This window comes from Canis lupus, chromosome 1, assembly GCF_003254725.2.
Source record: "Canis lupus dingo isolate Sandy chromosome 1, ASM325472v2, whole genome shotgun sequence".
Taxonomy (NCBI): domain Eukaryota; kingdom Metazoa; phylum Chordata; class Mammalia; order Carnivora; family Canidae; genus Canis; species Canis lupus.
In genome coordinates this window covers 80,510,677-80,522,823 of record NC_064243.1, presented here as the reverse complement: position 1 = coordinate 80,522,823, position 12,147 = coordinate 80,510,677, and the positions used below count along the sequence as shown (strand labels likewise).

Here is a 12,147-nt window from a genome sequence, read left to right as displayed (position 1 = left end):
CTTTTCAAACAGGGGTAATGGACGCTGTGGATGGTGTTAAGAAAGTCCCAGGATAGGCACTGCAATCCTGGAGCATCAATTTTGCTCAAAGATTTGGTAAAATATTTTTATCACTAGGTTAAATGCTAAAGTAGAATGCAAACTTCATAGTTAAAAAAAAAAAAAAAAGATGAAATTCCAGACTTCAAAGAAATGTCTTTCACATAGGGAAGGGAGTCTCCCTGTTTCAGAACCCCATGGGGGTTCTTTTGAGAAGGATGCATCTGTGTCAAAGTTTGAGCCGCGCTGGCCCCGCGCCCGGCCTGGCTCTGGGCCTCTTCCTTGGCCTGCGCTGACTCCCTAGGGGTATCGCGTTGCCGTCACTATCTCCTCACGTTTCTGAACTCACAGCTTGTCAGCGCCGGCGCAAACTGAGAGCGAAAGCCAGGCTCCAGCTCGCTCTTTTCACAGGAGGACAAGGAGAGTCGGCAACTTGCAAGGACTTGCCTGGGGGGGGGGGGCACCCAGGTTTCCCTGGCTGGTGCCCCTCCCACAGTCCTTGGCCGCCCCCATCCTTGCATCCCGCTCTGCTCCTGGCCCCCTGCAGAGAACCCCTCCCCCCGTTCATCCTCCACCCTGCAGTTCCTTTTCCTGGGAGCCCTGCCTCTTCGCTGGAGTATCTGGGGCTCGCGGGGGGCGCTTAGAAAAGTTTGGTGGATTAGTAAGTGCTGGTTCGGAAACGCGCATCAGAGCCCGGGCCAGGGGCTGGTGAAGCAGGGGTGGTTCCATCGAGCAGCGATTTGCTCCACATCTCCCGGTGCGACCGACAGAGAGGGGCTGGGGTCAGGGTTGGAAGGCGGGAACGGGCCGGATCCGGGCTGCAGAAGCACTAAGGCACGTGGGCAGGGGAAGCCTTTTCCCGCCGCCCACGATCCTAGCGCGGGCACCCTGCCGAGCCGGGCGGCTGGTGCAATCTCCCGCGCGCCTTGCAGTGATCAGAAAAGGGAGTCGAAACAGTAACCGGGAGGAGGAGCAACTGCTGCCGGGCCTAGCTGCGAGCGCGACCAATGGGGCTGCGAGCCCCGCAGCGCGACCCAATTAGCGCAGGGCCTGCGACAGCGCGGGCCAATGGCGGCGCCGGCTGGGAGCCGGGAGCCGGGAGCCGGAGCCGGGAGCCGGAGACGGCGCGCCCGCCGCACACTCGCGCCGCGCACGCGATTCGCCGCTCCCCGCCGCCCCGTCGCCTGCGCTGCCGCACCATGAGCGCCCCGAGGCAGGTGGTCAACTTCGGGCCCGGGCCTGCCAAGCTGCCTCGCTCGGTAAGGCTGCACGAGCGCGCGCCGGGAGGGCGGCCGGGGCGGGGGCCCGCGCGCGGGGACTGCGCATCTCCGCCCCGCGCTAGGGCCCCGCGGAGCGCTCCGCACCGGCGCGCACGCCCGGGCCCGGATGCCTCGCACAAGTGGGCTTCTGGAAGCGTGCACCGGGGCAGGGGAGCTCGGCGACGTGCTTGTGCCGCTGCGCCTGGCGCCGACGGCCCGTGAGCGCCTCGCAGGACCAGGCTCGCCCGCGCAGCGCACCTGCAGACCTGGGGCCGCGCCTCCTGGGGAGGGGGGGGGGGCGGAAAGGCAAAGCTCTCCTCTCTGGGTTCGCCTTGGGGGGCAGTGCCGCGAGCCAGGCAGTGGTGAGGGGATCCGTGAATGGACAGCGAGTGAGTGGGGAATGGGGGATGCATTAACTGCGGGGGGTTGCACACGGGGGCCGCGCGCAGAGCCCCTCGTGAGGAGTGTTTGGTTTAGCCAGCACTTGGGAACTTGGCTTTGCAGAAATGGAGATTTGAAAGCCTCCGGTCCAGCCTTTGTTTCCCAAGAGAACCTCCCCTTACCCCCCCCCCCCCTTTATTCCAGCCCTATTTCACGCGTAGGTTGTGTTTTGTTTTTTTTTTTTTTAAACTGGCTTGACTCCTAAAGGCGTTCGAGTATTCAAATTCTGGTTGGTGTTGGGCTGTCAGCCCAGTTCGCTTCATTTTGTTTCGGAGGAAATGGGATGATTGAATTTTCCCTGGGGCCGAGAGCAGACTTTTCAAGTTCAAGTGGAACTCACTCCCTGCCTTCCCGGGCCGCCTGCCAGGTTTCCGCCCCTCCCCCAGGCCCATCCCTTCTTCCCACCCCCCACCCTCACCCCCACCCCCACCCCCACCCCCCGTGAAGAAGGCAGCTTGTGAGGGGCCTTGATTGACAAGCGGCTATCACTGCTGTTGTATTTTTTTCTGACCACAACGACTCCGATAATATGTTGTAGCAACATGGGACATAGCCAAGTGCTTTACAATGATCTATTGTTGAAAAGAGTAGAAATCTCCCCGGATAGAGCCTCCTCTGTGTTGTAAGAACAGAATCTCATAATTTTAGAAGGGAAAGGACTTGGTGCTTTTCTAGGGACAGGCTCATAGTAGCTGAGAGAACAAGGCTGGGTTTTTCCTACTTATTACAGTCTGTTTTAGGCGAGATTCCTTCCCTGCTAGAGCTGTGCAAATATTTCTTGTACCCTTCTCACCTTTGTCCCCTCTCCATGTTTTGGAGCCTATCTGTTCCCTGTGCTAGCTCGCTCTTTTCTCTCTTCTTTTCTTTTCTTTTTTCTTTTCTTTTCTTCTTTTCTTTTCTTTTCTTTTTTTTCTTTTCTTCTGTTTTTTCTTTTCCTTCAAGTACTCTCTCCGCGGTGGGGTTCGAACTCAGGACCCTGAGATCAGGAGTCACAGGCTCTACCAACTGAGCCAGCCGGATGCCCCTCTCTGTGCAATCTTTTTTTTTAAGATTTATTTATTTATGATAGACATAGAGAGAGGGAGAGAGGGAGGCAGAGACACAGGAGGAGGGAGAAGCAGGCTCTATGCCGAGAGCCTGACATGGGACTCGATCCCGGGACTCCAGGATTGCACCCTGAGCCGAAGGCAGGCGCTAAATAAACCGCTGAGCCATCCAGGGATCCCCTCTGTGCAATTTCTTACGCATTTATTAAAATGGCAGCTGTCTTCAGTAATACAATTATTTATTATTTTCTTGGGAGGATTTTTGTCCTCAGATACCCTCTCTGGGGGGGGATGGGGTGGGAGGAAGTGGCAGATGTTGCTTTTTATGAGTTTTGATTTTATTTTATTTTTTATAATTTTTAAAAATATTTTTATTTATTCAGTCATGAGAGACACAAAGAGAGAGGCAGAGACACAGGCGCCCCATGGGGAGCCGGATGCGGGACTCGATCCCGAGACCCCAGGATCATGACCTGAACCAAAGGCAGATGCTCAACCACTGAGCCACCCAGGTGCCCCTGATTTGATTTTATTGTAAGAATTAGAGAAGCTTTTTTTTTTTTTAAAGATTTTATTTATTTATTCATGAGAGACACACAGAGAGAGAGAGACCTAGGAAGAAGGAGAAACAGGCTCCCCACGGGGAGTCAGGACTGGATCTCAGGATCCGGGATCACACCCTGAGCCAAAGGCAGATGCTCAACCACTGAGCCACGCAGGTGCCTCTAGAGAAGCTTTTTAAACTTTATTGTTGACTGTGACCACAAGGACAAATATATTCTACAAAATGATGAAGTATATACATATGATTTTGATTAAAGCCTTATGAAATATTTAGCCTAAATAACTATGACATATATACTACTCTAGTCTATTCTATTTCATTTAAAAAGAAATTAGTTGTGATCCACAAGAGTGATTGCATGCTGCAGTTTGAAAAAAAGCTCCACTGGAGTAGAGGGCACATGCTTCTGAGGTAGAAATCTTTAAAACTCTTTGTAATGATTTGGATTATAAACTCATTTCAGGGATACAGTCTGTAAGAGAAATCCTGTCTTTTTTTTTTTTTGAGAAATCCTGTCTTAAACAGGTATTCAAAGATGATTCTGTTTGTTTTAATTAAAGAAAGGATTCATTAAGTGTGTTTGATCAGCCAGTACTAATAATGGTCTAGTCAGTTAGCAAAAACAGTGACAAATAGTTTTTAAAAAATATCAGCTATTTTTTTTTTTTTTTTTTTTACGTAATATCTATACTCAACATGGGGTTTGAACTCACAACCCTTGGTGAAGAGTCCCATGCTCCACAGACTGAGCCACCCAGGAGCCTCTGGATTATATTAAAGTCAATCCGAGCTATCATGTCATTTCACACACTTTAGTGTTCATCTCTGATAGGGCTTTCTCTCTTTCTTCTTAAAAAGAAAAATAAAGGATTGGTAAGTGTTTTTCATCGTGTAGTGACTTGCATTCTGCTTACCTTGTGGAAGGAAATACCCTTGGGGATCCTCCGAAGCCAGCTGTGTTTTGGTAGGGGTGGTGGACCGTGCTTCTGTTTCCTGACTCTTTGGGCTTGGCAGTACGCTGGGGCCCCCTGCCCAGGTGTCCCTGTAAGGTAGGACATGGTTAAGGGACTACAGTAATCTTTGTAGAGGGGTCAAGGGGCTGGCCAGGTGCAAACTCTGCAGAGCAGCTGTGGATACTTATTTGCAAATTGGGGACAAGAATATCACCCTCAGGGCTCTCTTGGTGAGAGGGATATGTCACTATCCCTCTGGATTAATCTTAACTCACAGCAGGTGCTTCCTAATTCCTGCACACCCAACCTGTCCCAGTTGAGCATCTTAGACCAGTGAGATGGAAAATTGAGTTATCTGTTTAATTTCAGCCTAATTGACTTTTTTTTTTTTCAATGTTCCCTGAACCCAGAACTTCATGCATTTTGTTGTACTTTTGCCTTCAGAGACTGAGAAATGTAATTGTGGAGGGGACATTTTCTGGGGAATCTGGTTTTCCCAAAGGTCTTCTCTTGACAGTTAAGGGTTGTCATCAGAAAAATTCTTTGTTTTTTATTTGAATCCAGGTGAATTTTTATATCTAAGTAAATTCATACCTTTGGGGAAAATTGCATTTTAACATCAATCATGTTACATAATTTTACACTTGTATGTAAGTTGCATCAGCAGGGCTCTGTGGTCTGGGTGGGAGGAAGGGGTTTGGCCATGGGCAGGGTAGAAACTTCTGGATGTCACAGGCTCTGTTTGATGTGTAGAGGGAGACCTCTGTGCAGATTATTCAAATCATTTTATTTTCTCTTATTTCTTCTAGGTACTGTTAGAGATACAAAAAGAATTATTAGACTACAAAGGAATCGGAATTAGTGTTCTTGGTAAGATTTATTTTTTGATTAGGAATATCTGGGTTCCAAAGGGAACTGATTAAAATGCATCAAGCTTCGAATTTTTCTCCTTGATCTTTAGGTCTTTATGGATATATTTTTATATTTTATTTATTTATTTATTTTTAATTTTTATTTATTTATGATAGTCACACAGAGAGAGAGAGAGAGAGGCAGAGACACAGGCAGAGGGAGAAGCAGGCTCCATGCACCGGGAGCCCGATGTGGGACTCGATCCTGGGTCTCCGCGCCCTGGGCCAAAGGCAGGCGCCAAACCGCGGCGCCACCCAGGGATCCCTATTTTTATATTTTAGTAACGTTGGTTGCATGTTTGATAGGAGCAGTTCTTTTTTTTTTTTTTAAGATTTTACTTATTTGAGAGAGAGGAGAGAGCATGAGTGGGGGAGAGTGGCAGAGGGAGAAGCAGACTCCGGCTGAGCAGGGAGCCCCATGGGGGGCTCGATCCCAGGACCCAGTGATCAGACCTGAGCTAAAGGCAGTTGCTTAACCGACTGAGCCACCCAGGTGCCCCTAGAAGCAGTTTTGAAATCAGCATTCATGCTGGTGATAGGTTCTTGTGTGTCTGTGTTTGCTATTCATAGCATCTAAGATCAGAAGCTGCCCAACATGTGCATTGCAGTGCCCCAAACCTCTGCTGTATTCCCTTCCATTCATTTAACAGTTTTGACTGTACTTAAAAATGAACTTAGTAAAAGTTTAAAAGTCTATAAGCCTTTGCTCAAGATCTTGCCCATTAATAATTTCAGTAAATTTCTCCTTTATCATTTAGGGAAGGGGATCCGCTTTGAATTGCAAAATTTACTTTTTAAAATTCAATTTCCTTTTTCCTTTTTTTTTTTTTTTTTTTGGTGATTCCAAAGGCTGCAGAGTATTAAGAGATCATAGGGTTAACCGTATGCTCACTGCTATTAAATTTTGTTCCTGTGGGTTTGGGATGCGCACTTGGGTTTCTGTGCAGTGCCAGCTACACTGGAATGTTGTGCTGTTGTTTTACCGGGTAGCCTTTGCACACGGATTTGTGGTTGTGGGAATGATGTGAGAAATCACAGAGACGGAAGGCTGAATTAGTAAATGGCTCATTTAATGAGTGTGCCACTTGAAAAATCGTTCTCCTGTGACTCTAAAGCTCATCAGATGTTTGCAATGTGAAAATAAGTTTGCATTTCTCTCCTAAACGAAGTGAAACTTGGCCAACAATTTGAGTGCAAGATGACTGAAATTATTTCATTTGCAAATTGTGTAGTTCTTTCTAAAGTTATTTCTGTTTGTTTGGTTTTAAGCGGGAACTTTGTTTTCTTGTTTATCTTTCCTTCCACAGAAATGAGCCACAGATCATCAGATTTTGCCAAGATTATTAACAACGCAGAGAATCTTGTGCGGGAATTGTTGTAAGTTTAAAATTTTAAAGACCAAAGTTGTTACTCATTGATAATCTGCATATGTGGGTGTCTCTTAGGGTATTTTCTCTGCTGTGTGTTAAGAATATTTCATAGTTAAAAAGAATCTTTTAAAAATTCTCCCAAACTCACTAAATTAGTACATAATGCTCTTTACTTGTTTCCCATCCTGAGTTTGTGGGTGTTTTTATTTATTTTTTTAAAGAGAGAGAAGGGAGAGGGAGAGAGAGAATGCTAAGCAGGCTCCATGCCCAGGGCAGAGCCCCATGTAGGGCTCAATCTCACAACCCTGAGATCATGACCTAAGCCAAAATTCAGACTCAGGTACTTAACTGATGGAGCCACCCGGCACCCCTGTGTGTTTTTATTTTTTGTGGTATTTCCAAAGATTTGAAATTATTATATCCAGGAAAGATTTTTCTGGCTTAACGGGGATTTAAATAACAAAAAATGGTCATCTTGGTCCGCACACTGGTTCTTAAAGCATGGGCCTCATACCACCTGTCAGAATCACCCAGCTGGGGCAGGTATTAAAAAATTCAAGTGCAGGGCCCCACTGAACCCAGCTGAGTCAGAATCACTGCAGAAAACTTCATCTTGAGCAGACTCTTTGGGTAATTTTAAGAGTTCTTCACTCCAGGCACTTCTTAAATGATCCCTCTTAGCTTATCTGCACTACTCTCCTTACCCAGAGGAAACCTTACTCTTAAATAGATTGCTGCTTAAAAGAGAGACTTATATATATATTATCTTTTTTTTTTTTTTTTTTTAAAGGTTTTATTTATTCATTATAGACATAGAGAGAGGGGCAGAGACACAGGCAGAGAGAGAAGCAGGCTCCATGCACCGGGAGCCCGACGTGGGATTCGATCCCGGGTCTCCAGGATCGCGCCCTGGGCCAAAGGCAGGCGCCAAACTGCTGCGCCACCCAGGGATCCCCTAAATATATTCACATATGTTACGAATACAATAATCTTGAAAGAAAAAAAAACATGTTTTCTGCTCATGAAACTAGTGCATATTCACGGTAGAAAGTTTAGGAAAAACTGAATGTCAAAGATGAAACTGGAATTATCTGTAACCCCACAGTCAGAGGTAATTATTATTAAGATTTCAAAGGTCCAAATTTGAATTATCTCATTTACAAGACTGGAATTGTACCGATAAAATTTTAAATTGCCTTGATAAAATGCTTCAGATGGGGTAGGCTGGTTACATTTTTGTGAGGAGCAGTAGAAGCCCATTGCAATGTGAGTGGTCAACCAGTAATTGTTTGTTTGGCTTTGCACATGGGGTCTGTCTGTTGGGTCCCATGTCATGTTCACAGCACAGTCCTGTCCTTCATGGAACAGGTATTTGGAACCTTGGCCCAGAAGATGTGACATTTGACATGTCAGCCTCTTGGGACTGGACTCCCAGTTCAGTTTATGGGTTATCCTTTATTTTCCTAACCAGGTGCCTACCTTGCACCCGTGTACCTGGGCCTCTGTCGGTGTCTTTCCATCCAGGTGTTGGGCTTCTTTTCTATTTGGTGGCTGGAACCTTGCCCTGGACTGCCAGCCTTCCCAGCTGCCGAGAACCTCATGTTTAGAGCCTCCTAATGAGACTGGCCTGCAAGCCCTGCATGATCACAGGCACATGTGGTTCAGGACCAGATACTTGTACACCACCCATTCCCCAGGACCCTCTCACGTTGCCTTGCCCTTTGGTATTTGTGCCTCTGTCCTAGATCTCTCTCCCCAGCCATCTGCTTTCTGTATATCTGTCCCCAAGCTCTGGCCTTACTCAGAGGCTGGGTCCAGTTTCCATGACCTAGTCCCTCTGGAGCTGGTCTTCTCCTACTGCCTGTAGCCATTCCAGTGAACATCTTAATATTCTATCCTGGAGTTAAAACATTTCGCTGTTAATCTAATGTACATCAGTATGTGATTATGTGCTTAGGCCTATAACATTACCTAAGATCCTTTACTAGTGTCATTTGGTTCATAGCATGGACCAGCAAGTATCTATTTTTAGGACTTCTGGTTGCAAGTGACAGAAGCCCAACTCTGGACTTAAGCAAAAAGAGGAAATGTGTTACCTTCTGTAACTGTAAAGTGCAGGAGTGATTTAGGAGCTCAGGTGAAATCCGGGAAGGTCTTTTCTTCCATCTCCTGGCTTTGCTTTTTTATGTGTTGGCCTCACCAGATGGCCACTGGTGGTTGTAGGATTGACTGGTTTGTTCTTTCCCTCAATAGAAACCGTTCCTTTTTTCCAGACGTTTGAGCAAAGGTCTCAGAACCAGACTGCACAGGCCAGCTTGAGTCCTATGCTCATCAGCTGGAGCCAGGGTTGGCCATCCTTGAACCTCGTAGATTGAGAGTAGTAGCAAGATGAGTCCCTAAAGGAAGAGCAGGGTGTTCTTAGCTTCCCTCCAAATAATACCCATAGGCTTCCACCACAGAGCCCAAGGGAGGGCTCTGGGGAAGGCCAAGCAGTGGTAGGACTCTACCATATTTCTTGTAGTATATTCACCCAAGGTAAAAAGCTGGTAGAGCATCGCTCATTCTCTTTCTTTGACCCTCTGTGTATCTCTCTTTACTGTCTCCTGTGCTTCTGCCCAGAGCCGTTCCAGACAACTACAAGGTGATTTTTGTGCAAGGTGGTGGGTCTGGGCAGTTCAGTGCTGTCCCCTTAAACCTGATTAGCCGGAAAGCAGGAAGGTGTGCCGACTATGTGGTGACAGGATCTTGGTCAGCTAAGGCCGCTGAAGAAGCCAAGAAGTTTGGGACTGTGAATGTCGTCCACCCTAAACTTGGGAGTTACACGAGTAAGTGCTGGGATCTGAACTCCCTAATGACAATGAAATGCTGACAAATGCTGCCAGGTGGGTGGTTTCTCTTCAGATACCAGGTGACCCCTGCCCTGGGCAACCTGCAGTTTTTAATTCCTTCTTGTCGGTAATTGATTTGATATCATTTAGATTGCATGGCCTTATTTGTTTAGATTACTAACTGGCTGCTGCAGAAAGAATATTCATAGGTTTCCTCAGCTGAGAAAGCCTGTGCCAGTTTGGTTTTAGGTATGGCTTGATCAAGGACCCCAACAGTGTCTGCAGGTCTTGGTGCCTCTCCCTCTCTCCTCTATGATGGCTCCATAATCATGAAAGTTATTCCTTCCCTTTAATTAATTAATTAATTAAAAACAGGAGTGGTTTTTTTTTTTTTAAAGATTTTATTTATTTATTTGAGAGAGAGAGCAGAGCTAGTGAGAGCATAAGCTGGGGGAGGGACGGAGGGAGAAGGAGAAGCAGGCTCCCCACTGAGCAGGGACCCCGACACACGGCTTGATCCCAGGACTCTGGGATCATGACCTGAGCCAAAGGCAGATGCTTCACCAACTGAGCCACCCAGGCACCCCCCCCTTCCCTTTTAGAAGATGCTCCTGACCTTATATTCTCCCAGGTTTCAGTGCCTTTGCTAAAGCATTCCCCAGGACAGCCTCAGCATCTCCTGTACACCATTCCCATTCAGTCATGTGGCTGCTGGTGGAATTGGCTACACTGGAACTGCATGGGCTGAGTTGGGGAGGTTGGAGCTCCAAGAAGGAACTCAGTGGATATAGGATGGATAGAGACTGGAGTATAGGAAAAATACCAAATATCCACCATACCATTCTTGAAGATTAGTGCTCCCAATAACTGTCAAAAGGATGGGCTGGGTAATCCTTTTAGGTTGGTGATGGGAATTATAATGTAAGATGCATAATGTAGTTTCACTTGGGAGGGCTTTGGAATAGCCTTTCACTGCTAGGGGAGGGGTGTCATTCCTGGTCATTCTCACCTACACAAGGAAAGAAGAATGAAAGAGTCTTCACCTTTTCTTCTGTGATAGAAATTCCAGATCCAAGCACCTGGAACCTCAGCCCGGATGCCTCCTATGTGTATTACTGCGCCAACGAGACCGTGCATGGAGTGGAGTTTGACTTTATCCCTGACGTCAAGGGAGCAGTGCTGGTTTGCGACATGTCCTCAAACTTCCTGTCCAAGCCAGTGGATGTTTCCAAGGTACAATATAAAAGGCCCTGGTGGGGGAGTTCCAGTGTTTTGGATTTTGTAACGGCATTTTTAAGATATCTAAGAACAAGGAAAGGCCCAGAGTGTCTTGGGCCAGCAGAGACCCTGAGGCCAAGGCAGCTCCCAATGACCAGGCCAACAGTTGCTTGTTTAAGTGGGTTGTCAGAATGTGTAAGTCTCCGTGTTACCACCCTGTGTTAATGATTGCCTCACAGAATCACATTGGAGTCCTTGGGGAGTTTATCTGCCTTTGAGGGTGCCTCTTAGGAAATATTTTAGCCAGTACATTGGGATAGCTTGCTGACTTCCCAGATTATCCAAGCTTGGTGGGTGTGTGAAGGAGCTCCACCTTTCTTGAGCCCACCTCAACTCCAAGAGCATCAACAGGACACAGACTTTCCAAGTGGCACACCAAGGCGTGCCGAGGAGCACTGCACTCAAGTGCATGCAAGGCGGGGGTGTGATATCTGTAAAGCATTTAAAAACAAACTCACTAAATGGTAGCCTGCCATTTTAAAACATACTGTGGTAAAAGATACATAATATAAAACTTACCTTTTTAACCATTTTGTACAGTACAGAGACATTAAGTACATTAACACTGTTGTGCAAACATCACCACCATCCATCTCCAAAACTTTTTATCTTCCCAAACTGAAGCTCTACTTGGGCCCTCTCATACCTATTCATATTCACTCTGTATGCCTCCTTTTTACACCCAAACCAGTAATTAAAATAAAGCTGCTGGAACACTGAGTGGCTCAGTGGTTGAGCATCGGCCTTTGGCTCAGGGCGTGATCCTGGGGTCCTGGGATCAAGTCCCACGTCGAGCTCCCCGCGGGGAGCCTGCTTCTCCCTCTGCCTGTGTCTCTGCCTCTCTCTGTGTGTCTCTCATGAATAAATAAATAAAATCTTAGAAGAAAAAAAGTATGTGTGAGATCTTTATAGTGATGGGCTCGGGCTAGCCCCTTGCTGGTGAGAAGGACCAGGCACATAATGTAACCTGCAGGCCTCTGAACTCGTGAGTATGTTTGCTGTCCCAGATAGATGGAGATGCCCTCAGAGAGTGGAATGCATTCTGAGCAGGATTAGAACAGAATCATCTCCTCTGGCTTTGGAAAGGGATCAGAGAAATTTGAATACATTTACAAAAAATGACCCAAGTGTATCTAAAGCAGCACGTCTCCTGTTTTTCAGTTTGGTGTGATTTTTGCTGGTGCCCAGAAGAATGTGGGCTCTGCTGGGGTCACGATTGTGATCATCCGTGACGACCTGCTGGGGTTCGCCCTCAGAGAGTGCCCCTCGGTCCTGGAATACAAAGTGCAGGCTGGAAACAGCTCCTTGTACAACACACCGCCGTGCTTCAGGTTTGCTGTGGGGCTTGGCTTGGGGACTGATTGGGGGAGGGGGGTCTCACTCTCTCCTGGCAGAGCTTTTTAGAGAAGAGCATGTGTTCGTGAAACCAGTGACCTAATAGCTCAGACTTCCTATCA

At 47.1% G+C, this 12,147-nt stretch overlaps 1 protein-coding gene across 2 annotated transcripts in view; it reads left to right on the top strand.

Annotated features, from left to right (window-relative positions):
• The first annotated feature begins 1,121 nt into the window (after positions 1–1,121).
• LOC112644681 (phosphoserine aminotransferase) overlaps positions 1,122–12,147 on the top strand; it is a 31,909-nt gene continuing 20,883 nt past the window's right edge. The window contains exons 1-6 of one of the 2 annotated variants that reach the window (XM_025423269.3): positions 1,122–1,298; positions 5,113–5,173; positions 6,522–6,591; positions 9,204–9,409; positions 10,473–10,645; positions 11,852–12,021. In XM_025423269.3, coding sequence (XP_025279054.3) covers positions 1,239–1,298; positions 5,113–5,173; positions 6,522–6,591; positions 9,204–9,409; positions 10,473–10,645; positions 11,852–12,021 — 740 coding nt within the window. In that variant the 5' untranslated portion in view covers positions 1,122–1,238. The remainder of the gene's footprint in view (positions 1,299–5,112; positions 5,174–6,521; positions 6,592–9,203; positions 9,410–10,472; positions 10,646–11,851; positions 12,022–12,147) is intronic. The other variant, XM_049091795.1, reaches the window with a different exon arrangement.